General features: G+C 40.2%; 1 protein-coding gene and 1 pseudogene across 10 annotated transcripts in view; one reads left to right on the forward strand and one right to left on the reverse strand.

Moving 5' to 3' along the window:
* Positions 1-23,995, forward strand: part of BRCA1 (BRCA1 DNA repair associated) — a 61,443-nt gene that overhangs the window by 20,226 nt on the left and 17,222 nt on the right. For 3 of the 10 annotated variants that reach the window (XR_003002909.1, XM_024742367.1, XM_024742381.1), the window contains exons 7-14: positions 1,172-1,277; positions 2,223-2,268; positions 3,735-3,811; positions 4,941-8,357; positions 8,768-8,856; positions 14,835-15,006; positions 20,204-20,330; positions 22,213-22,400. Coding sequence is in view for 9 of the 10 variants with exons in the window: in XM_024742367.1 (XP_024598135.1) it covers positions 1,172-1,277; positions 2,223-2,268; positions 3,735-3,811; positions 4,941-8,357; positions 8,768-8,856; positions 14,835-15,006; positions 20,204-20,330; positions 22,213-22,400 (4,222 nt within the window). In the remaining variant the exon portion in view is untranslated. The remainder of the gene's footprint in view (positions 1-1,171; positions 1,278-2,222; positions 2,269-3,734; positions 3,812-4,940; positions 8,358-8,767; positions 8,857-14,834; positions 15,007-20,203; positions 20,331-22,212; positions 22,401-23,995) is intronic. The other 7 variants (XM_024742419.1, XM_024742426.1, XM_024742369.1 and 4 more) reach the window with 5 other exon arrangements.
* LOC112398075 (NADH dehydrogenase [ubiquinone] 1 alpha subcomplex subunit 6 pseudogene) lies at positions 19,145-19,523 on the reverse strand (annotated as a pseudogene).

Below are 23,995 nucleotides of genomic sequence, written 5' to 3' on the forward strand. Positions count from 1 at the left end.
CGCTCACTAAAACTAGAGAAAGCCCACGCGCAGCAAAGACCCAATGCAGCCAAAAATAAATAAATAAATTAATTAATTAAAAAAAAAAGTTCTCATAGTACCAGCATTCACTTTTCGGTAGATGTTGAAGGGCTTAAAAAGAAGAAGGAAAGCTTCAACAGAGTAAGGTCCCATTTCTAAATATTCTCTCCTGTACTGAATATTCTTAGGCTTGCTGGGTTTTCTTTTTTTTTTTTTGCGGTACGTGGGCCTCTCACTGTTGTGGCCTCCCCCGTTGCGGAGCACAGGCTCCGGACGCGCAGGCTCAGCAGCCATGTCTTGCGGGCCCAGCCACTCCATGGCATGTGGGATCTTCCCGGACCAGGGCACAAATCCGTGTCCCCTGCATCGGCAGGCAGACTCTCAACCACTGCGCCACCAGGGAAGCCCATTGCTGGGTTTTCTTTATTTTCATTTATCCTTTTTAAAAATTTACTTGGGGGCTTCCCTGGTGGTGTGGTGGTTAAGAACCCACCTGCCAATGCAGAGGACACGGGTTTGAGCTCTGGTCCAGGAAGATCCCACATGCCGCAGAGTAACTAAGCCGGTGCACCACAACTACTGAGCCTGCTCTCCAGAGCCTGTGAGCCACAACTACTGAGCCCGTGTGCCACAACTACTGAGCCTGCGCTCTAGAGCCTGTGAGCCACAACTACTGAAGCCCCCGCGCCTAGAGCCCGTGCTCCGCAACAGGAGAAGCCACCACAATGAGAAGCCTGCACACGCAACGAAGAGTAGCCCATGTAGCCCCCACTCACTGCAGCTAGAGAAAGCCCGAGTGCAGCAACGAAGACCCAATGCAGCCAAAACTAACTAAATAAATAAATAAGAAAGAAAGACAAAAACAAAATCAAAAAGAAAAAAAATGCTTTCCTTATCTTTAAAAATACTACACAGATAATACATATTTACTTTAGAAAAATTTAGAACAACAGAGAGAGGGGAAAAGTATTCAAAGCACACAAAACTCATACATTCTGGTGTGTAGTCTGCGAAATGTTTTTTCTGAGGTGTCATAAGTGTTAGCTAATTGATAATGGTCTATTTGTTTTGTCCATGGCTTTGAGTTTCTGTTAAGAAAAAAAAAGCACAGAACTGGCCAACAATTTGTTGATCATCCTTTACTGCTTAGCAGGGAACCAGTCTTAGTGTCCAGCTCTCTAACCTTGGAATTGTGAGATCTCTGAGGACAAAGCAGCAGATACAACCTCAAAATAAGTCCGTCTACATTGAATTGGGTAAGAGTCTCAGATTTTATAAGTTTAGAATAATAGTTGCTGGATTCCTTGTCTGGGAGTTTTACCAAAAACCGTGGTCACAATTTATACAGTGGCAGGGAGCTCTGGGAAGTGAAAATAAAATAATTTTACTAGCCTTATGATGTGTTATAAATAATGTAAAAGATGCAGGTCTCACCTTGAAGAACCTTCCTTTGTAAAGAGAGCAAAAGAAAGGATGTCTGGTTATAAGTATGTGTAAATATACTTTGGAAATATGGAGAGTAGGGCTAAGAACGAATGTAATGAGTGGGCTACAGCATTTGGAGGGATCTAAGATAACTTGTACTAGACTAGAAAGACTTAAGAACAGCTGAGCTCAGTTCAAGCAGGTCTCTCTATGTCTTATCGTTTAGAGTATATTTATAATTGGAAAGAACGGCCCTCCTTTGAGCTCCCAAGCACTAATGTTTGACATAGCACTTGTCATATTCTTTCAAAATTTCTTGTGTCTTTTCCCCTTTTAAGATCATAAGTTCCTAGACAACAGGTATTGCCTCATAAAAATAATCAAAATAATTATAATAGAGAATATTTAGGAGCACCTACCGTAGTGCACGCACTGGTGTGTTTTACTTGTGTAACTCATTTAAGGTGCATGACAAACCTGAGATGATTACTACTATTATACTTATTTTACAGATGAGGGAATTAAGGCACAGAGAGGTTAAGAAATTTTTCCAAGGTTGTAAAGCTAGTAAGTGAAAGAGTCATGATTCAAACCTGTGCTTATGACCACTTCTCTGTATTGCCTGACATGTATCATTGTGTCTGCCATGTAGTGGGTGCTCAGTAAATATTTCTTGAAGATACGTTTTGCAACAAGTGTATTTTTTGAGTTTAACCCTTTCAATAAAAATCCTTTTATTGATTTGTTATTTGGGGGTATTTGGGGAATTTTTTTAGGATCTGATTCTTCTGAAGATACAGTTAATAAGGCCAGTTATTTCAGGTGAGTCAAAGAGAGCCTTTTTCTATGAAGCTGGCATTTTTGTATCTAGTTAATATTAAGGATTGATATGTCTTTAGGTTAGAATCATGGCATTGGAATAGACCTTAAAGACCATCTACTTTAATCTCCTCATTTTATAGCTGAGAAAATATCCTTTTTTAAAATATTTATTTATTTATTTGTTTGTTTTTGGTTGCATTGGTTCTTTGTTGCTGCGCACGGACTTTCTCTAGTTGCTGCGAGCGGGGACTACTCTTCAGTGCAATGCGCGGGCTTCTCATGGCGGTGGCTTCTCTTGTTGCAGAGCACGGGCTCTAGGTGCACGGGCTTCAGTAGTTGTGGCATACGGGTTCAGTAGTTGTGGCTCGCGGGCTCTAGAGCACAGGCTCAACAGTTGTGGCACACGGGCTTAGCTGCTCAGTGGCATGTGGGATCTTCCCAGACCAGGGCTCGAACCCGTGTCCCCTGCATTGGCAGGCGAGATTTTCATTTCTCTAATGATTAATGACGTTGAGCATTCTTTCATGTGTTTGTTGGCAGTTTGTATATCTTCTTTGGAGAAATGTCTATTTAGGTCTTCGGCAGGTGGATTCTTAACCATTGCGCCACCAGGGAAGTCCAGAAAATATCCTTTTTGCTTCGTTGGTTGGTTTCTTAGTAAAGAGTTTGAAAGAGTTTAAAGTAACAGTAGAGCTATGCACAGACTTGCTTCCAGCAGATGGTTGTGCCCTAGCTTAGTTCCTCGTGTATGATAGTGTTGACTCAGTGATAATTGTGGCTGTTGAAAACATTAGAGTACTCAGTTTTCAATTCTTTCCTTCCTCTGTTCCTTAATTCCATCTGTAACTCAAACTTTGTCTACATAAATTAAACCATAATCTACAAGCAGCCCCCAACTGGGTTGTCAAATTGCTTTCGTTAGAAATTATTGCTTGACCCTAAGATCTGTGATGGTGTCATTGCCAATCAGATTTTGTTTGCAAATGACTTTTTCCTGATCTCTCAATTGGGAGAAAATGGTTTTTAGCCTGAAAAGAAGCACAGAAGGCAGTGCTGCAAAGTGGTGTGCTTTTGCATTCTATTGGAATGTCTCTTCCATCCCAGTGCTCCCTTTGTTTAGATAACTTTGTACTTGTATTCTCATTAAGATATATTTTAAGTTTTGTTGGTTTTCTCTTTACTCTCTTTTAGCTATTATTTGGCCATCATTTAAATTTCAGTTCTCATTTGTATGTCCATAAAGCAATGTTCTATACTACTGCTGTGATTTTTGTGACTGTATGTTCTCAGTCTTTGACCGTTTCATTTTGACTAGAAGTTACCAAAACACAGATTTCAAAAAATGAATCAAATTGATAACCCTTATTGCAACCCTACCTAGAGGAGCTAAAATACTTGATCATGTGACAACTATTTGTGCATATAAACTACTGTTTCTCACTAAGGCTTCTGTCTTTTCCCTATAGTGTAGAAGACCATGAATTGTTAGAAATCACCCCTCAAGGAGCCAAGGCTGAAGCCAGTTTGAATCGTGCAAAAAAGGGTAATGACAAGTCTTCCAACTTAACAGGCACTAAAGAAAGAATAGGTAGATGCGGTACTGTAATAGATTATTCTGAAGAACCATTTGGGGCGTTTATAATTCACAACATTTCTTGGCAGAGTTAGAATATCGTTCTTTCTCAGATGTCATGGTACAGCCTGACAATGACACTAGACTGATATGGTTATAATAGTACCCTATGTAATTGGCTGTTGCCTTTACTTTTTTTTTTTTTTTTGCGGAACGCGGGTCTCTCACTGTTGTGGCCTCTCCCGTTGCGGAGCACAGGCTCCGGACGCGCAGGCTCAGCGGCCATGGCTCACGGGCCCAGCCACTCCGCGGCATGTGGGATCTTCCCGGACCGGGGCACGAACCCGTGTCCCCTGCATCGGCAGGCGGACCCTCAACCACTGCCCCACCAGGGAAGCCCTGCCTTTACTTTTAACTGCTGTGTTTTTATTTCATACTTTGCATACTGGTGTTTAGATAGAGGAAGTATGAGTCTGAAGATAGAACAGAAGCACTATATGTCTGATGCCCAAACTGTGCATTTTTTTTTTGATTGAAGTAGAGTTGATTTACAATATTGTGTTAATTTCTGCTGTACAGCAAAATGATTCAGTTTTACATATATATACATGTTTTGCAATATTATTTTCCATTATGGTTTATCACAGGATATTGAATATAGTTCCCTGTGCTATACAGTAGGATCGTATTATTTATCCACTCTATATATACTAGTTTGCATCTGCTAACCCCAAACTCCCCCTTCATCTCTCCCCCACCTTCCCTCCCCCTTAGCAACCACATGTCTGTTCTCCATGTCTGTGAGTCTCAAACTGTGCTTTTAATTCACTGTTAGAGTTTAGTGAAATAGGAGGTATGGTTTATCAGTAGGGAGAATTCTGAAATTAAAACTCTAATTATTTTGAGTGGAAATAATGAGAGTCTAGATACATAGGAATTGAGCAGAAGAGTATGAGCTACATCTTCAGTACACTTGATAGTTGAGGTTTCTCTAAGAATAGCCAGTTCCTTCATTCCCCCTCAACCAAGTTGTATTAAGTACCTATTTTTTTCATAATAATTCAGTTTTTAAGCACCTTGTTTGTTTGTTTTTTTCCAGCTGCTTGTGAGTTTTCTGAGAAGGACATAACAAAGGCTGAACATCATCAATTCAGTAATAAAGATTTGACCACCACTGAGAAGCATGAAACTGAGAAGCATCCAGAAAAGTATCAGGGTATTTTTGTTTCAAACTTGCATGTGGAGCCATGTGGCACAGATACTCATGCCAGCTCATTACAGCATGAAAACAGCAGTTTATTACTCACTAAAGACAGAATGAATGTAGAAAAGGCTGAATTCTGTAATAAAAGCAAACAGCTTGTCTTAGGAAAGAGCCAACAGAGCAGATGGGCTGAAAGTAAGGACACATGTAATGATAGGCAGACTCCCAGTACAGAGAAAAAGGTAGTTCTGAATGCTGATCCCCTATATGGGAGAAAAGAACTGAATAAGCAGAAACCTGCATCCTCTGACAGTCCTAGAGATTCCCAAGAGTTTCCTTGGATAACACTGAATAGTAGCATACAGAAAGTTAATGAATGGTTTTCCAGAAGTGATGAAATGTTAACTTCTTACGACTCACGTGATGGGGGATTTGAATCAAACACTGGAGTAGCTCGTGCAGTGGAAGTTCCAAAGGAAGTTGATGGATATTTGGGTTCTTCAGAGAAAATAGACTTAATGGCCAGTGATCCTCATGGTGCTTTAATACGTGAAAGAGTCCACGCCAAACCAGTAGAGAGTAATATTGAAGATAAAATATTTGGGAAAACCTATCAGAGGAAGGCAAGCCTCCCTAACTTGAGCCGCATAGCTGAAGATCTAATTATAGGAGCATCTACTGTAGAACCTCAGATAACACAAGAGCGCCCCCTCACAAAAAAACTACAGCGTAAAAGGAGAAGTACATCAGGCCTTCATCCTGAGGATTTTATCAAGAAAGTCGATTTGGCAGTTCTTCCAAAGACTCCAGAAAACATAATTGAGGGAACTGACCAAACAGAGCAGAATGGTCATGGGATGAATATTACTAGTAATGGTCATGAGACTGAAATGAAAGGTGGTAATGTTCAGAAAGAGAAAAATGCTAACCGAACAGAATCATTGGAAAAAGAATCTGCTTTCAGAACTAAGGCTGAACCTATAAGCAGCAGTATAAGCAATATGGAACTAGAATTGAATATCCATAGTTCAAAAGCACCTAAAAATAGGCTGAGGAGGAAGTCCTCTACCAGGAACATTCATGCACTTGAACTAGTAGTCAGTAGAAACCCAAGCCCACCTAATCATACTGAACTACAAATTGAAAGTTGTTCTAGCAGTGAAGAGATGAAGAAAAAACATTCCAGCCAAATGCCAGTCAGGCACGGCAAAAAGCTTCAATTCATGGGAGATAAAGAACCTACACCTGGAGCCAAGAAGAGTGACAAGCCACACGAACAAATAACTAAGAGACTTGCCAGTGACACTTACCCAGAACTAAATTTGACAAACATACCTGTCTTTTTTACTCACTGTTCCAGTTCTAATAAACTTCAAGAGTTTGTTAATCCTAGCCTTCAAAGAGAGGAGAGCCTAGGAACAATTCAAGTGTCGAATAATACCAAAGACCCCAAAGATCTGACATTAAGTGGAGGAAAAGGTTTGCAAATTGAAAGATATGTAGAGAGTACCAGTATTTCCTTGGTACCTGATACTGATTATGGCACTCAGGATAGTACCTCATTACTGGAAGCTGACACCCTAGGGAAGGCAAAGACAGCACCAAACCAACATGTGAGTCTGTGTGCAGCTATTGAAAGCCCCAAGGAACTTATCCCTGGTTGTTCTAAAGATATTAGAAACGACACAGAGGACTTTCAGGATCCACTGGGACATGACGTTAACCACATTCAGAAGGCGAGCATAGAAATGGAAGAGAGTGAACTTGATACACAGTATTTGCAGAATATGTTCAAGGTTTCAAAGCGTCAGACGTTTGCTCTGTTTTCAAATCCAGAAAATCCAGAAAAGGAATGTGCAACAGTCTGTGCCCACTCTGGGTCCTTATGGGAACAAAGTCCAAGAGTCCCTCTTGAATGCAGACAAAAAGAAGAAAATCAGGGAAAGAGTGAGTCTAAAGTCAAGCATGTGCGGGCAATTAATACAACTGTGGACTTCCCTGTCGCTGGTCAAAAAGATAAGAAGCCGAGCGGTCATGCCAAATGTAGCCCAGAAAGAGTAACTAGGCTTTGTCAGTCATCACAGTTCAGAGGCAACAAAACTGAGCTCATTATTGCAAATAAACATGGGATTTCACACAACCCATATCTTATACCATCACTTTCTCCCATCAGGTCATCTGTTAAAACTATATGTAAGAAAAACCTGTCAGAGGAAAAGTTTGAGGAACCTGTAATGTCACCTGAAAGAGCAATGGAAAACGAGAGCATCGTTCAAAGTACAGTGTGCACGGTTAGCCAAAATAACAGTCGAGAAAGCACTTTTAAAGAAGTCAGCTCAAGCAGTATTCATGAAGTAGGTTCCAGTACTAATGAAGTAGGCTCTAGTATTAATGAAGTAGGTTCCAGTGGTGAAAACATTCAAGCAAAACTAGATAGAAACAGAGGACCTAAATTAAGTGCTTTGCTCAGATTAGGTCTTATGCAACCCGAAGTCTATAAGCAAAGTCTTCCTGTAAGTAACTGTCAACTTCCTGAAATAAAAAGGCAAGGAGAAAATGAAGGCACACTTCAGGCTGTTAATGAAGATTTCTCCCCATGTCTAAATTCAGATAACCTAGAACAACCTATGGGAAGAAGCCATGCTTCTCAGGTTTGTTCTGAGACACCTGATGAGTTGTTAAATGATGACAAAATAAAGGAAAGTAGCAACTTTGCTGAAAGTGACATTAAGGAAAGATCTGCTGTTTTTAGCAAAGGTGTCCAAAAAGGAGAATTCAGAAGGAGCCCTGGCCCTTTAGCCCATCATACACCTTTGGTTCAGGGTCACGAAAGAGGGGCTGAGTCCTCAGAAGAGAATGTGTCTAGCGAGGATGAAGAGCTTCCCTGCTTCCAGCACTTATTTGGTAAAGTAACCAATACACTGTCTCCATCTACCAGACGTAATGCTGTTGCCACAGAGGGTCTATCTAAGGAAACAGAGGAGAATCTAATATCATTGAAGAATAGTTTAAATGACTGCAGTGACCACGTAACATCGGCAAAGGCATCCCAGGAACATCACCTTCACGAGGAAGTGAGATGTTCTGATAGCTTATTTTCTTCACGGTGCAGTGTAGTGGAAGACTTGACCGCTAATACAAACACCCAGGATCCTTTCTTGATGTTTGATCCTCTTTCCAAACAAGTGGGGCATCAGTCTGAAAACCAGGAAGTTCTGAGTGACAAGGAATTGGTTTCAGATGATGATGAAAGGGAAACTGGCTGGGAAGAGGATAATCGCCAAGAAGAGCAGAGTGTGGATTCAGACTTAGGTATTGGAACCAGGTTTTTGTGTTTGCCCCCGTCTATTTTATAGAAATGAACTAAATGTTTATGCCTTTAGGGGAGCACATTTTACGAGTTTCCAAGTACAATGAAAGTAACTGCTTCTTAAACTTTAAACATGTTCCTCCCAAGGTGCTTTTCCTCAAAAGTCCTTTACTCAGCTAGAACATCTTTTCTATTTGAATGAGATTTAATGCCCTAATTATTGGTGGACTTGCTTCTGGTTTTCATCCTTACGATTCCTAAGAGGAAATCCGGTGTCCCTAAACAAAGAGTAATCATTTTGTGTGACATGAAAGTGAAGTTTGTCCTGTCAGTGAGAAGAAACAGGTACTGCAAGTTGGAGTATTGGCTGTCTGTTTTTACATCTGAATCTCTATTTTTATTATCATTTAAGGTGAAGCAGCATCCGAGTATGAGAATGAAACAAGCCTCTCTGAAGACTGTTTGGGGCTGTCCTCTCAGAGCGATATCTTAACCACTCAGGTAAAAGCACATGGGGATGTGTGTGTGGTGTTCTCAGTGCTATGCATCCCGCATTCTTAAATTTGCTTATATCACCTCTTAGAATTAATGGTATAACAGTTGTGTGTGGGACCTTGTCTCCTCAAATTGGATTGTAAGCACCGAGATGAAACACATTACCTCCTATTTCATACACACACATACACACATGTACGTACCAACATGCTCACTGCAGAACACTAAATACTGAATTTAATGAATAAGCGAAACCTTCAAAACCCATTTGCCCTATAGCAAAAACATATATGAAAGCACAAAAACATGAAAGGGGTGTGTTTCTTCTCAGTACCAAATTGACACCTACAGAGTTCTCTTCCTGTTAGGCACTGTCTAGCCTTTCACTGTTTGGTGGATACTTCTTTTTGTTTTTTCTTTTTAAATCGTATAGTTATTTGTTCTTCAGTGCCTGTAAGTCATCTCTTTTCTTTAAAAAGTACACAGTGTTACTTCTTGCTCCTAGTGGTCAATATCCAATATTTTGATGACTTGTGAGGGGGGTAACAGCTTTGTCATATCTACAACATTTGGTAACATGAATATTTCAGTACTCCAGGCAGAATAGTCTCCTAGAAAAAGCATTCTCTACCACAGCATCTAAAAATTAACAACATATTCCTCACAGAACCTGGCTCTGTCTCCTAATTTTTATGTTGTAGGAGTGGCACCAAAATTTTCTAAGTTCTCACATTCAAAACTTCAGGCTCATTCAGCTTTTTTTTCTCCCTTCTTCCTTCCTTCCGTTGCGCCAGGTCTTTAGTTGTGCCATGTGGGATTTTTTAGTTGCAGCATGTGGGATCTAGTTCCCTGACCAGGGATCGAACCCGGGCCCCCTGCATTGGGAGCGCAGAGTCTTAACCACTGGACCACCAGGGAAGACCCTCAACTTATTTTTTTAGAATATGGACACAGTGGTTGCTGGTGGTAATGGTGAGAGTTCTGTACCTGGCTGTGTTACTCTAGGCAATTTACTTATCATCTCTGAACTATAGTATGTACATTCTTAAAATGGAGATACCTGGATCACTTTGAATCATCCTGCCATGACTTCTTTTTCTCACCTAAACCTTAAATACACCTTCAGCTGCTAGCAAAAAGTGACATTTTTTTCTGAACTTCCTGAAATTCCAGATTAGATAAAACTGAGAAAAACCGATAGTCTTATAATATTGTATATGTGCATCATAAAAAACTTAGAAAATACAGATAAATAAAAATCATCCCTGACAGTCCAGCGGTTAAGGCTCCGTGCTTCCACTGCAGGGGCACAGGCTCCATCCCTGTTGGGGAACTAAGATCCCACACGCCGCAGAGCAACGAAGCCTGTGCGCCGCTACTACTGAGCTTGCGCACCACAGCTATAGAGCCCACTTGCCACAATGAAAGATCCTGCATGCCCCAACTAAGACCCAACACAACCAAAACTTAAAAAAAAAAAAGAGAGAGAGATTGGTTTGGTAAATATTAACATTTATCTCCGGTATGATATACAAAAGATAGGTAATAGTTGTTGCCTTCAGGTGGGGAAATAGATGATTGCGAGAAGGAGAAGGAGGAAGCCTTACTTTTCTCTGAATATCCTTTTGTGCCTTGAATTTTGTACCATGAACTTGTATTAATTATTTTTAAAATTAAGTTCTGTGCATTAAAAATCATTACTATTAACTTATTGGTATATATTCTTTCTTCCTATTATACACAGGGGTGTGTGTGTGTGTGTGTGTGTGTGTATACCTTATCTTTAAAAAACATTCAGATGGTACTCTACAAACTTACATTGTTTTTACTATGTCACTAAATTTTCTTCAATGAATTTATTTTTAACTACTATATAGTATTCTTTCCTTGTGTACACCATGATTTATTCAACCTATTGCTGAATATGAGGGTTTCAGGGCAAGAGACACAGTTTGCTATCATGTACAGCACTGTATTATTATCTTAAAAAAAATTTATTTATTTGGTTGCACCAGGTCTTAGTTGCAGCAGGTGGGCTCCTTAGTTGCAGCTTGCTGGCTCCTTAGTTGCAGCACACAGGCTCCTTAGTTGTGGCGTGCGAACTCTTATTTGTGGCATGCATGTGAGATCTAGTTCCCTGACCAGGGATCGAACCCAGGCCCCCTGCATTGGAAGTGCATAGTCTTATCCACTGCGCCACTAGAGAAGTCCCTGTAGTATTATCTTGATAACTAAATATTTGCCCACATCCCCAGTGACTTCCTTAGTATAAATTCCTAGGACTGGAATTTTTCTGTTTGATACATGTTATTAAATTGTCTTTTAGAAAGACTGAACCAAGCTGTGCTCTTCCAGCCCCTGTGGTACTTGGTAGCTCCCATTTTCCTATACCTCTGCCAACACTGGGTAGTATCCAGTTCTAAAATTCTGAGTCTTGGCATTGCTGTGAGGACTATAGATAGAGGGCTTGTCTTCTACTGCCTGTTTTCAACACAGAGCAAATCCCTCCAGGACTGAAGCCTGCTGGAGTCAGGAAGAAACCTCTGAGACCACTGCCTGTTCTGTGCCTGAATTGTCACCTGTATTCTCCACTTCTGCAGGATTGCCATGGTGACTAAATTAATGAAAAGATTTTGGAGTCATTTTCTTTTTTGGCTGTGCTGCACAGCTTGCAGGATCTTAGTTCCCTAGCCAGGGATCGAACCTGTGCCTCCTGCGGCGGAAGTGCAGAGTCCTAACCACTAGACCGCCAGGGAATTCCCTAGGAGGCCTTTTCTGTTTGCAATTACTATGATCCTTTCTCAGTGTGGATCTGGGGCTCTGTCAACGTGGCTTTCACCTTTTTATCCCTTGTTTTAGAGTTGTAGTGTTCGGTTTCTGATTCCATCTGCCTTAGCCATGTTGTATGATATTTGACATTCAATAAACTACCTCCTTGTTTTCTATATTTCTGATCTTGTTCCCAGAGATGTATGTCTATTTGTTCAAGATTCATTTTATAACCTGTTTTTATCAAGCATCTACCCAAAACAGAGCCAAAGTCAGATTTCAGGGCTAACTTAAATATAGAGTAGCTCCAACAAGCAGAATGATTGAAGTGGGATCTTTTCCCAAGGTCTGTTTACACAGAACTGGGGAGACATATATAGGAGATAAATCCTAATTTGGTATCATTAGTATCTGTGCTTTATCAAAGACTGATTAACTATATTTATTCATTAATTCATTTCTGCATTAAACATTTACTAAATGCTTACTGCCTGCTGGGTGTTAGGGATACAAAAATGATTAAGGAAGGATTCCATCCATCTGGGAGGAACATTCCACTTCGGTATACTAATGCACTAGCAGTATAAATGAAGCACTGAGGGGTCATCTGTTCCTGACAGGAGATGTATTATTGGTGGGGACTTCTGAAGGAGATATTCAAGCTGGACTTTAAAAGATGAGAATTTTTTCCAGGTGGAAAGAGAAGAGAGGCAGTAAATCAAGGCAAAGGCACGGAAGCGTGAAATCATGCCCAGGAAACACAAAGTTGTCCCATGTGACTGGAAAACAGGGCATACGTGGTGGTTTTGGGGAGAAACAAGAGATAAGATCAGAGTGTGGAGGCCCTTTTGATTGATTTTGGGCTGAGTTGGGTCTTCGTTGCTGCGCGCGGGCTTTCTCTAGTTGCGGCGAGCGGGGGCTACTCTTCGTTGTGGTGTGTGGGCTTCTCATTGCGGTGGCTTCTCTTATTGCAGAGCACAGGCTCTAGGTGTGCAGGCTTCAGTAGTTCTGGCACACAGGCTTCAGTAGTTGTGGCTCATGGGCTCTAGAGTGCAGGCTCAGTAGTTGTGGCACACGGGCTTACTTGCTCCGCGGCATGTGGGATCTTCCCGGACCAGGGCTAGAACCCATGTCCCCTGCATTGGCAGGCGGATTCTTAACCAGTGCACCACCAGCAAAGCCCGTGAAGGCCCTTTTGAATGCTGTGCTTAGGAATTTGGAATTTATCATGAGATCAATAACGAGTAATAATTATACAGTATTCAGAAAGTGTTAACTTTTTATATGAGCAGTTGTATACAACTAAGCTCCTAATGGAAAAAAGAGACATGATAAACATGGCTTTTAGGGAACTTTAGCTGTATTAAAAGTAGATATCAGAGTAGCACAGTGGGAATAGAAAAGAAAAGTAGGACTAATTCAAGAAACACAAGAATTAGAATCAAGAAAACTTGGTAACCAATTTGGGTTTAGTCTCCCAAATGTATCAGGCCAATTGCCTGCAGGGGAATTTGTCCAAGTTATAAAGTAACTGCTTTGGGAAAACCCAAAGGAAAGTTATGTACCTATAATTCTCCCATTACTTTTCCAATTTCTAACCTATTTAATGGCCACAGAAGTTAGATGTGATGGTTGTGGCAGTAGTGACTGATAGAGCTCCTTGAAGCTTATCAGGTATCCTGGTTTCATTCCAGATTTACTGAGGTGAGCCCTTGGCTAGGATTTGATCAGTGATGGAACTACTCACAAGACACCACGTGGTGGCAATGGTGCTGCTGTGGACATTGGCAACAAAGCAGTCTCAGGGTAGTAGTGGAAGCCTTAGTGGAGCAGGGAGTGCATTTCCCAGTCATAAAAACCTCCTAAAAACTGTGAACTCAGTGTAGCAGGAGAAAGTAGATGGCTTGTTTTTAGTAGAGGGCAAAGTCATTTGCGAGGATCAGAAGAAACAGGGTGAAACAATCTGTTTCCCCAGGGTTTGCTGGCAACCATACATGCTCCTTCTAAAAGTAATGAAGAAATGTATATTTTGGAGAGCTCCTTACTTACGAAATACTTCGCTTATCAAAAACCTTAGACTTAGCAGATTTCTTCTTCATATGGAGAAATAAACATCAGGAGCCTCATAAGCAAGAGGAGCCCATTATCTTGAATTGCAAACAATAACTGGCCTTACAGGCTTTCTGAGGGCTCCTTCTGCTGGATCCTTCCATATAGCCGGTTCTTCTCTGCAGCGATCTCTAGGTACCCCGTCCCCATCTAGAATGGCAGCACCATTCTAGGGCTGTATCCCCAGTGCCTAACACATAATAGGTGTTCAACAAATAGTTGTTGAATGAATAAATAGATACATTAATGAATTAGCTCTTTGCTTGTTCTGTTAGAAACTAAATGTTCAAAGAATCCTAGAAAAGGAAGTGACCTCACAAGCCAGAGATTAGACATTTTTATATGGACTAACCCAAATCTCTTATGAGTGTCACAATACCAAATTTTTGAAATGCAGCCTATGGATGATGTTAACAGAATCATGCTAATTTTAAATACCAAAAGTGTTTTAAGTACCTTATTTTTTCACTCCCTAGCTTTAAAAGAAAATAACCAACTTCAAAAGGACATCACAATAAAACAAGCCTAGTTGGGAGAGTTTGAGGAATTTTTTCTCCCCTTCTAACATCTTTCTGAAATAATTTCATGGGCATTAACTGCATGAATATGGTCAGATTAGCAGGTGCTCAGGGCTTCCCTGGTGGCGCAGTGGTTAAGAATCTGCCTGCCAATGCAGGGGACACGGGTTTGAGCCGTGGTCCAGGAAGATCCCACATACCACGGAACAACTAAGCCCATGCACCACAATGACTGAGCCTGCGCTCCAGAGCCCGTGTGCCACAACTACTGAGCCCACGTGCCACAACTACTGAAGCCCGCGTGCTTAGAGCCCGTGCTCTGCAATGAGAAGCCCGCTCACCACAAGGAAGAGTAGCCCCTGCTCAACACAACTAAAGAAAGACCACGTGCAGCAACGAAGACCCAACGCAGCCATAGATAAATAAATAGATAAATAAATTTTTAAAAAGGTGCTCAGGCAGAACTTATAATTCCATACAAAGTGATTTCAAGTCCCACTGTAAAATTAATTGGTGTAACATATTCTTGATTTCTGGCAAGTTTCTAAAAGAGTATAACTTTCTTGGTGTCGTTTCTCGTGTCTGCAGCAGAGGGATACCATGCAAGATAACCTGCTAAAGATCCAGCAGGAAATGGCCGAACTGGAAGCTGTGTTAGAGCAGCACGGGAGCCAGCCTTCTCACAGCTCCCCTTCCCTCATAGCCGATTCTTGTGCCTCTGAGGACCTGCTAAATCTGGAGCAAAACACATCAGAAAAAGGTTTGTAATATTGGCCAAACTGTTACCTTAAGCAAAATTCTTCCCTCCCTAAGCCTTTATCTCTTTCTGAAAAGTATGGACCCAGCTCCAACATTTTATGATCTTTGCTCAGCATATATTTGCCGAGTCACTCCGTGGGAAATCTTAGAGCCTTGCTTCTAGTCCCTGCTTACAATTAATTTACCATTCAGAGGGCCCAAGACAGTCAGTAAGCATCGTCATCTGAGTACCCACAGTAAGCAAATGCTATGGGGCACCCACAGGAAGCTGAGTGTCATGGGGCAGATTGGAAATAGGTAACCCCATCATTTTAGAAAGCTTATAAAAAACCACTCAGACATGTTTCTTATAGCACTGGTGTCAGATCACGAAGCCCTATTTAATCATTTTCTGGTTTATAGAGAGAGACGTCTATATATACTTCAGGAACTGCACCTTGATCTACAGAAAGCCCAATTATGTGGCAGAGACAGGTGCTTTATAACAACATGATTGTTATCAAGACGAGGCATTTGGAGTAACTGGGCAGGTGGAGCTGCTCTGAGCTGACTCCCTATAAGAAGTGAGCACCGAGCTGAGAAATAACCTGGCATAAAGGAAGGAAAGTGAGATGAAAATTTGAGTTTTAGCTGGAAAAAGCCTGTGAAAAACAACACATCAGGCAGGGTTTTAAACGGGCAAATACACAGACACGCATGAGAGGCTAGGCATAGGCCTGGGTTCCAGGAGAGAGCTGGTGCTTAGGAACTAGCACTCCCAGAGTGCTAGCTACCCAGCTAACCTAGTGTTAAAGTCCCTTCTTCGTTCTCCCTCCCTTCCTCAGGCCTACAGGGGGCCAAAGGGCCTTCCTTTGAGTCTTTCTAGGAACTCTACTCTTAATTATTCAAGAGAGTGGCATTGGTCCCGGAGTGTGCCTTGTAGTGTTTTTATGTTCAGAGAGAAACAGTAAGTAGCTCATGCATGAGAAGCTAGGAATTCTGTTGCTATGGCAGTGGTTCAAAATGTATTTCCTTAAATGCATTCTTTGTAACTATCTTCATTTAGTTCATCTCCCAGATAAAGTAGCCCCAAGTCTCACCACCATCACAATTCTTGTTGGTGCTTTCACCACCTTCAATCTAAAAACAGACTAGACTTTCAATTTTAATGCACCAGATATAAAATGTTATTGTCTGGCTTTGAATATATGTGTGAATCTACTATCCCATCTTTGTTGGGGGAGGTATTTTTTCCTGAAGAACTGTACACAAAATGTTTCTTTGTGGCTTTTTTTTTTTTCATAAGTGCTATACTTTTATATATTCTATTTTACTATGGATTTGAAAAACTCTGAAAATTTCTTCTGAATTTCTACATAAAACATTTTTTTTTAATGAAAGAGCCTTTACTCTATCCTTTGTGGTAAACTTATTCATTGGTCTACTTTCTCATGAAATTATAACATCCTCAGAGTTTTGAGGTAGGTGGGTAAATGTTGAGAGGAGGGAGGAGAGGCTTATGAGAATTTCTCCATTTAAAAAAAAAGTGTCCCGGGCTTCCCTGGTGGCGCAGTGGTTGAGAGTCCACCTGCCGATGCAGGGGACACGGGTTCGTGCCCCGGTCCGGGAAGATCCCACATGCTGCGGAGCGGCTGTGCCCGTGAGCCATGGCCGCTGAGCCTGCGTGTCCGGAGCCTGTGCTCCGCAACGGGAGAGGTCACAACAGTGAGAAGCCCGCGTACCGCAAAAAAAAAACAAAAAAAAACAAAAAAACAAAAAAAAGGTGTCCCCTCTCCCAACTCCACAGAGAGTGTCTGCCATGCCCACTTATATTTGCACAACTTTAATATGTTTTTCAAATTGCTCAAATGCTACTTCTCAAGGAGATCACCTATAACCACGGTTTTTTTTTTTTTTGCGTCATCTTACATTACCATGGTAATTTTGTCAGAACGAAGAAACCAACATTGGCACATTACTAGTAATAAGCGAAACTCTAGACTTAATCATATTTCACCAGTTTTTATTTTTTTATTTAGTTTTATTTTATTATTATTTATTTTTAGATGTGTTGGGGTTTTGTGCGAGGGCTTTCTCTAGTTGCGGCAAGCGGGGGCCACTCTTCATCGCGGTGCGCAGGCCTCTCACTATCATGGCCTCTCTTGTTGCGGAGCACAGGCTCCAGACGCGCAGGCTCAGTAGTTGTGTCTCACGGGCCTAGTTGCTCCGCGGCATGTGGGATCTTCCCAGACCAGGGCTCGAACCCGTGTCCCCCGCATTGGTAGGCAAACTCTCAACCACTGCGCCACCAGGGAAGCCCCAGTTTTTATTTTTTAAGAATCCGTATTCTTAATGATGATGAAAGCTCCTTTTCCAGGATCTTTACATCAGACGTCCTGCCTTCAGCCTAGATCTGCCCTACTGTTTACCTAAGGGTCATTCCCAAGCCTGCATAATATTTTTGTGCAAACGTGCATTCTTACCCATTATGAATGATGTGTACCTCCTTCTGCAGGTAAAGCTATTTCATATCAGGCACTTTGTTTTTAATTTTGTTTTGTTTTTTTCCTCCTGAATTACCTGTCATTCATAAAGCAAACAGCATTTGTAACATCCTGGTCCATTACAGCTGAAATGATTTTCAGACACATCTGAGCTTTTCCGCCCTACAGTACGTTCATTCCTGAAAGCTTATAGTTTATCATTTCTCAATATCTCTTTCCTCCTTTTCAATGTCTTTCTCTTTGATTCTTCCCAATACTTTTCAACAATGCTTATTAGCACCTAATAGGCAGTCAGTAAATTTATTAAATGTTTGGTCTGGCCCATATTCCCTACCCATGAAGAATATAACATATTAAGACCCACAGATGAAGGAATGATTTCACGGGGGACTACAGTACTGTTCCAGTACTTGGGCTCTGGATCACTGCATCTATGAAATAAGGATTAAGGAAAAAGAAGAGCAGAAAAGTTTTTCCCTGTATTTTTTAGGTACTATTGAGTTATTGAGTCCTAACTCAGGTTAGCTTATTTTCTTTGTAGCTTGGGCCCCATTGTAGTGAAAAGAGGAACTTGTATGTTAAGTGTCCAGGTGGTGGAATGACTTTTTAATATCTATTTTTGTGTCTGAGGCCTTTCCCTCCCCACCCTTCCACTTAAAAAAATAAAAAAGCCCTTTCCAATAGTTCATTTTGTCACTTTGCTGTACACTGGAAACTAACAACATTGTAAATCAACTATACTTTAATAAGTTTTTTTTTAATTAAAAAAATAATTAATTCTGTTTGGTGTGATTCCTTAGACATTGCACATTACCTTTTATCAGTGATCACCTTGTATTTAGGGGGGAAATGATGCCTATATTAAAAACTTTACATTCCAGTTGGAAGAAAAACCTGCTGGTTCATGGTTAGACCCTTCTTTGTTTCAGCACCTTACAGTAGCTCCAGGCAGGGTTCTTGTGTTCCTAGAAACTCACAGGTCCAGAAGAGAAGACTATAAAGGAAACTATAAATAATGTATTTGAGGATTAACTCAGGAAATCAATGATTATTTCCCCCCAGGCTACCCAGTGTCTTAAAAAAATAGTTTAATTAATACAGCCCTTTGTTTAAATTTTTCTGCCTTTATTTATGGATTTTCGCTTTTCTAATAAAAGCTCAAAATAAATTATAGTCATCAGTGACTTTGTAATGGATAGAAGACGTGTAATTTTTAAGTATTTGTTTTTGCTTTTTAAATATTTCTGCCTTTAAGCCACTTCCTAGAAAGCAGTGGCACACTAATACATTTGGAGGAATTAATAAATAAAAAGGATGTACTAACGTGCTAGAACTTTGCCTTGGGTCTGTTCTGTGTTTTTTCCTTTCTTGTGCCAGTTCATCATTAGTTCCATGTATTACTTCCAGGTTCCTTATCAGTCAGCACCTTGTTTTTTTGTTTGTATTGGTTTTTCGGTTTATTATTTTCTTAGTAATTGAAAATGTGAAGCAAAATGTCACCTCTTTTTTCTTTCTCATCTGACCCCTCCCTTGTTTCCACACACATGCAAAAACTCAAACCCCCATCCTATACAGTCTTTTTTTTTTATCATATATTGAGTTTATTTGTGCTCTAAAATATTTAAATATCGACATGCACCTTAATATTGAATGATGTCACGGGTCATGCCCAACGTATAACTTGGACAGGAAATCCTTTGGCCTTGGTGCTTCTGTTTCATGGAAAAACCGCATGACCTGTGTCCGCTGCTTCCACACTTCGTTTCTTCCAGTTCCATCTTTCCCTTAATGACCAGAAGATCAGCCACCTTGGGGTCTATGATGTGGGCATTCTTCATAAACATTTCTCAGACTTTATCCCGTCCCTGTTTCACAAAGATGTCTAGCTGGAATAAATACACAGTGTTCGGCACCTCCTGATACCAGGCGCGGTAGAGCTCACGCAGCCTTCGCGCTTAGCCTCGTTCATGTCCCGATTGAAAATGGGCTTCACCGAGGTGCTGGCTGCAGCAGCAGCCAGGCGGAGGCCACTCATCTTGCTAAAGCCCTATACGGTCTTTGATGTGGCAGCAATAGGGATGGAAAAGGGAGTGTGCTTTGTGCTTTCTAGTACTTTCTCTTCCCTGTTGTCTGAGGTGATTTGAGTATAATTTAGTTTGCTGCAGAGATAAAAATTCATTTCCTATTCTTATGTCCTTATCATTCAGGGCCAAAAAATATAAATATATTATTTTTTCAGCCTTGTCTCAGCTGGGTATCTTTATTTACCCAGTTTTAAAGTGTTCCTTTTATTGTTGTTATTATTTTTTAGTCATTGAGTTCCATTTGGTGCTGTATCACTTGTGTTTATAGAATTCTGTCTGATATACCTGTTTAAAAACCAATCTGATTGGGACTTCCCTCGTGGTGCAGTGGTTAAGAATTTGCCTGCCAATGCAAGGGACATGAGTTCAAGCCCTGGGCCAGGAAGATCCCACATTCCGCCGAGCAATTAGGCCCAGGTGCCACAGCTACCGAGCCTGTGTCGCAACTAGAGAAAGCACAGCAACAAAGACCCAACTCAGCCAAAAATAAATAAATTAATTATTTTTTTAAAAAACCAATTTGATTGTCACAGATTGCTGCTTTTGAAAAAAATTGATATTCTCACCTGAATTATCACCATCAGGACAAAGCAGTAAAGTAGATTTCTTTGTTTTCTCATTCCATTTAAAGCAGTATTAACTTCAGAGAAAAGTAGTGAATATCCTATAAGCCGGAATCCAGAAAGCCTTTCTGCTGACAAGTTTCAAGTATCTCCAGATACTTCCACCAGTAAAAATAAAGAACCAGGAATGGAAAGGTAAGAAGTAATAAATGTCAAGTTTGGTAGCTAAGTAACACCTGTACTTACATTAAACTTTTAGTGTTAATATTTTTTTCACCATACTTTCTCTAGTTTTTTGTACACGGACATATCTAACCTCTCATTGCCCTAGGACACTTCTTTTGTTTAATTGTATGTAGGCTCTTTGGACCTGTACAAGGCATGAGCTACAACATGAGAAATGCACAGTAGATCTGTCCCTTTTCAAGGTCAGAATAAAATACAGAACTAAAACCTCAACAGGCCTGGAGGCTGATGGTAGACTTCTCCAAGGCCGCCCTTGCCCTAATTGAAGTTTTTGCCTTCCTAGAAAAAGTTTAGCTATTGATTTACCCCAGTAAATATTCAGAATATCTTCCAGGGATGTTGTTCACATCACTATTGATATAAGACTATGTAACACTTTATAGTTTTTAAAATACTTTATCTACTTCTTCATTTGATCTTTATAAAAACACAGTGAAAGTAAAAGGACAAGTTCTGGACTATTATTCCAAATTGATAGTTCAGGATGGAGTCTCAGAACTGATAGAGTCACACATCTCATGACTCTAGAAAGGAAAAGGAATTCATATTTATTGCGTTTCTACCAAGTGTATATATATTTTCACTTATCTCTCTGGAAATAGTGACAAGTTGTCAATAATCTAATCACACCATCTTTTCCAAGCATCTTGGATTGGACTGAGGATATATTTTTGAGGCTGTGATAATGGCCTGATGGCTGTGATAGAGAATGAAAAGACTTGACCTCCATAGGCCCTAAACCCATGATTAGAGGTAATGACCTCATTGCTGTGCTTTAACCGATTGAGCTAACCACCTGTTTAATATTCAGATGAAATATTCCTCTTCCTCTTCCCCCACCCCAGTATACCCTATAGAGACTTCTATTAAAAAACCTACACATTGGGCTTCCCTGGTGGCGCAGTGGTTGAGAGTCCGCCTGCCGATGCAGGGGACACGGGTTCGTGCCCCGGTCCGGGAAGATCCCACATGCCGCGGAGCGGCTGGGCCCGTGAGCCATGGCCGCTGAGCCTGCGCGTCTGGAGCCTGTGCTCCGCAACGGGAGAGGCCACAACAGCGAGAGGCCCGCGTAACCGCAAAAAAAAAAAAAAAAAAAAAAAAAAAAAAAAAAAAAAAAAAACCTACACATTGATTGAACTTCCTCTACTAGACTGCTTGAGGAACAGTTCAGGTCTGCTCATCTTTAATCCGTGGAGCCTAGCTTTAGTGCCTGACTCATACTAAATATCCAATAATTGTTTGAATCAGTTATCTGATCTCTGAGGTCCTTTCAATCTGTCGATAAGTATCGTATTCAGCAAAGTTCTAAACACCTGAAAGGGTAGAGGAATTACTGTGTGCATATGCTCTTCTAACAATATATTATAGCTGGCTTTTATTTTTAGAATGACTTTGGACGTTGAAAAGGTAGGAGGTAGGGATGATTCTATGAATTCTGCTAAAATTGGGTAGAAAGAATGAGTGTAGCAATGTCAAAATTAATCAACTTATTTTCATGAGAGAGCTGATTCTCATACATTCATTTGAAATAGTGTATAGAATTTGAGTGAGTGGCAGTGGATAATTTGGTGAAATTTGCTGACATGCTTTTAAATAGCTAGGAGATATACTGCCTCAGGCCAGACCCTAAGGAGAGATGTTATATGTCAGCCCTGACAGGTTGGCAGACATCGTGAATCCAGACTCCTAGCCATCTCTTGTGTTCTCTCTTGCTAGTCATTCCCAATCTCTGACAGTGAGCTCTTTCACTTATGCCTTGGCTGCCTGGGAAGTATGATTAGTCCTTTCACAAGCTACAGTGATGGTTTTCTCCTTTCATCCTTTTTTCTAGGTCTTCCCCTTCTAAATTGCAGTTGTCAGATAATAGTTGGTATATGCACAGCCACTCAAGGAGTCTTCAGAACAGAAACTGCCCACCTCAAAAGGAGCTTGAGGTTGTTGATGTGGAGGAGCAACAGCTGACGGAGTCTGAGGCCCAGGATTTAATGGAGCAGTCTTCTTTGCCAAGACAAGATCTAGGTAATATTTTATCTGCTCTGATGGAGAAAACACTTTTATTTTACTCTTAACCTAAAGATATTCTGATGAATCAGCTTTCAAATGTGGTAGTCTATCATGAATGCATCTGTTATACTTAAACCCATTAGAAAAATAGCTTGAATGTTAATCCAAGTTGAACATTATTGCCGCTGTTAATCGGTCTATATTGGTTTAACTCTAACAGTTTTGAGGATGGGAGAGTCTTGGTGCTCTCTAAATATTTTACTTCAGCTGTTAGATAAGAGTTCTAGGGCCCTAGGGTAAAGTTTTAGGCTTGTCCTTTATTGAAAAATGAGTCAAATCTCTAAAGTAAGCTCTTGTTTTATGAATTAATGAATATAAATTACTATATATTTTATGCCTTATAAATCACTGTAACTGAATGGTGTGTTTTATGGCTTGTAAATCAAGGTTTTAATCAGTAAAGCAAGTTTTAAATTAATCCTGAAAAACACATTATCATAAAAGGTGCTCTTAGACAACTAAATGTTTTTGGCCATGTTCACTAGGGTCATTTTAGGAATCTCATACATTCTACTTAGCTGTGCTTACTTGCTGATGGAGTGACATTTTCTAAAATGTTTCAGGGATGGTCTGTTTTTAATTTGGTGATGATATCTGATGATTTATTAAGTGAAAAAGTTAATGATATCATCATGGATGAAGAAACAAAAATCATTTTGATTGTATTTAGTCAACTATTTGTATTTGGTTTTTTTTTTTTAAGTTTCAGTGATATAGGAAGTGCCAAAATATTCACAAGCAGCCCAAAGATTAAAGTATACATTTGAGTATAACTGAATCACTTTGCTGTACACCTGAAACTAACACAACGTTGTAAATCAACTATACTCCAATATAAAATAAAAATTTTTTAAAGAAGTATACATTTGAATCAAAACCATCCCCTAAGAACTAAACTGATAAATGACAGAAAGTATAGAAAGCAGGCTTTCTTATAATATTGCGTTTAATATCTAAGATGCAAACATATTTCATGTTAAAACTGAAATAGGGTAGCATCTTAAAAATCAATGGTATCTTTTTTTAATTTTATTTTTAATTGTGGTAAAAAAACATAAAATTTACCTCAACCATTTTTAAGAGCTCGGTAATGTTAAGTATACTCCCATTATTGTGCAATAGATCTCTAAAATTTGTTCATCCTGTAAAACTGAAATTCTGTACCCATTAAATAGCAACTCCCCATTGCCCCCTCCCCCTATCCCCTGGGAGTCAGCATTCTACTTTCTAAGAGTTTAGATACTCTAGATAACTCATGTACGTGGAATTATGCAGTATTTGTCCTTTTGTGACTGACTTTTTTCATATAGCATACTGTCCTCAAGGTTCATCCATGTTGGTAGCTTTTTTAAAACCACTGTGTGTGTAGATAGATATAGATATACACATATCTCACATTTTCTTCATCCATTTATCCAATGACAGACATTTGGGTTGCCTCCACCTCTTGGCTATTGTGAATAATGCTGCAACAAACATGAGTGTGTGCATTTCTCCATTTTATTGTAATTAAATGTAACAGGTGAAGAGTAGTTCATTGGAATGGATGT

Source organism: Neophocaena asiaeorientalis, unplaced genomic scaffold (assembly GCF_003031525.2).
Source record: "Neophocaena asiaeorientalis asiaeorientalis breed wild unplaced genomic scaffold, Neophocaena_asiaeorientalis_V1.1 scaffold1, whole genome shotgun sequence".
Classification (NCBI taxonomy): Eukaryota; Metazoa; Chordata; class Mammalia; order Artiodactyla; family Phocoenidae; genus Neophocaena; species Neophocaena asiaeorientalis.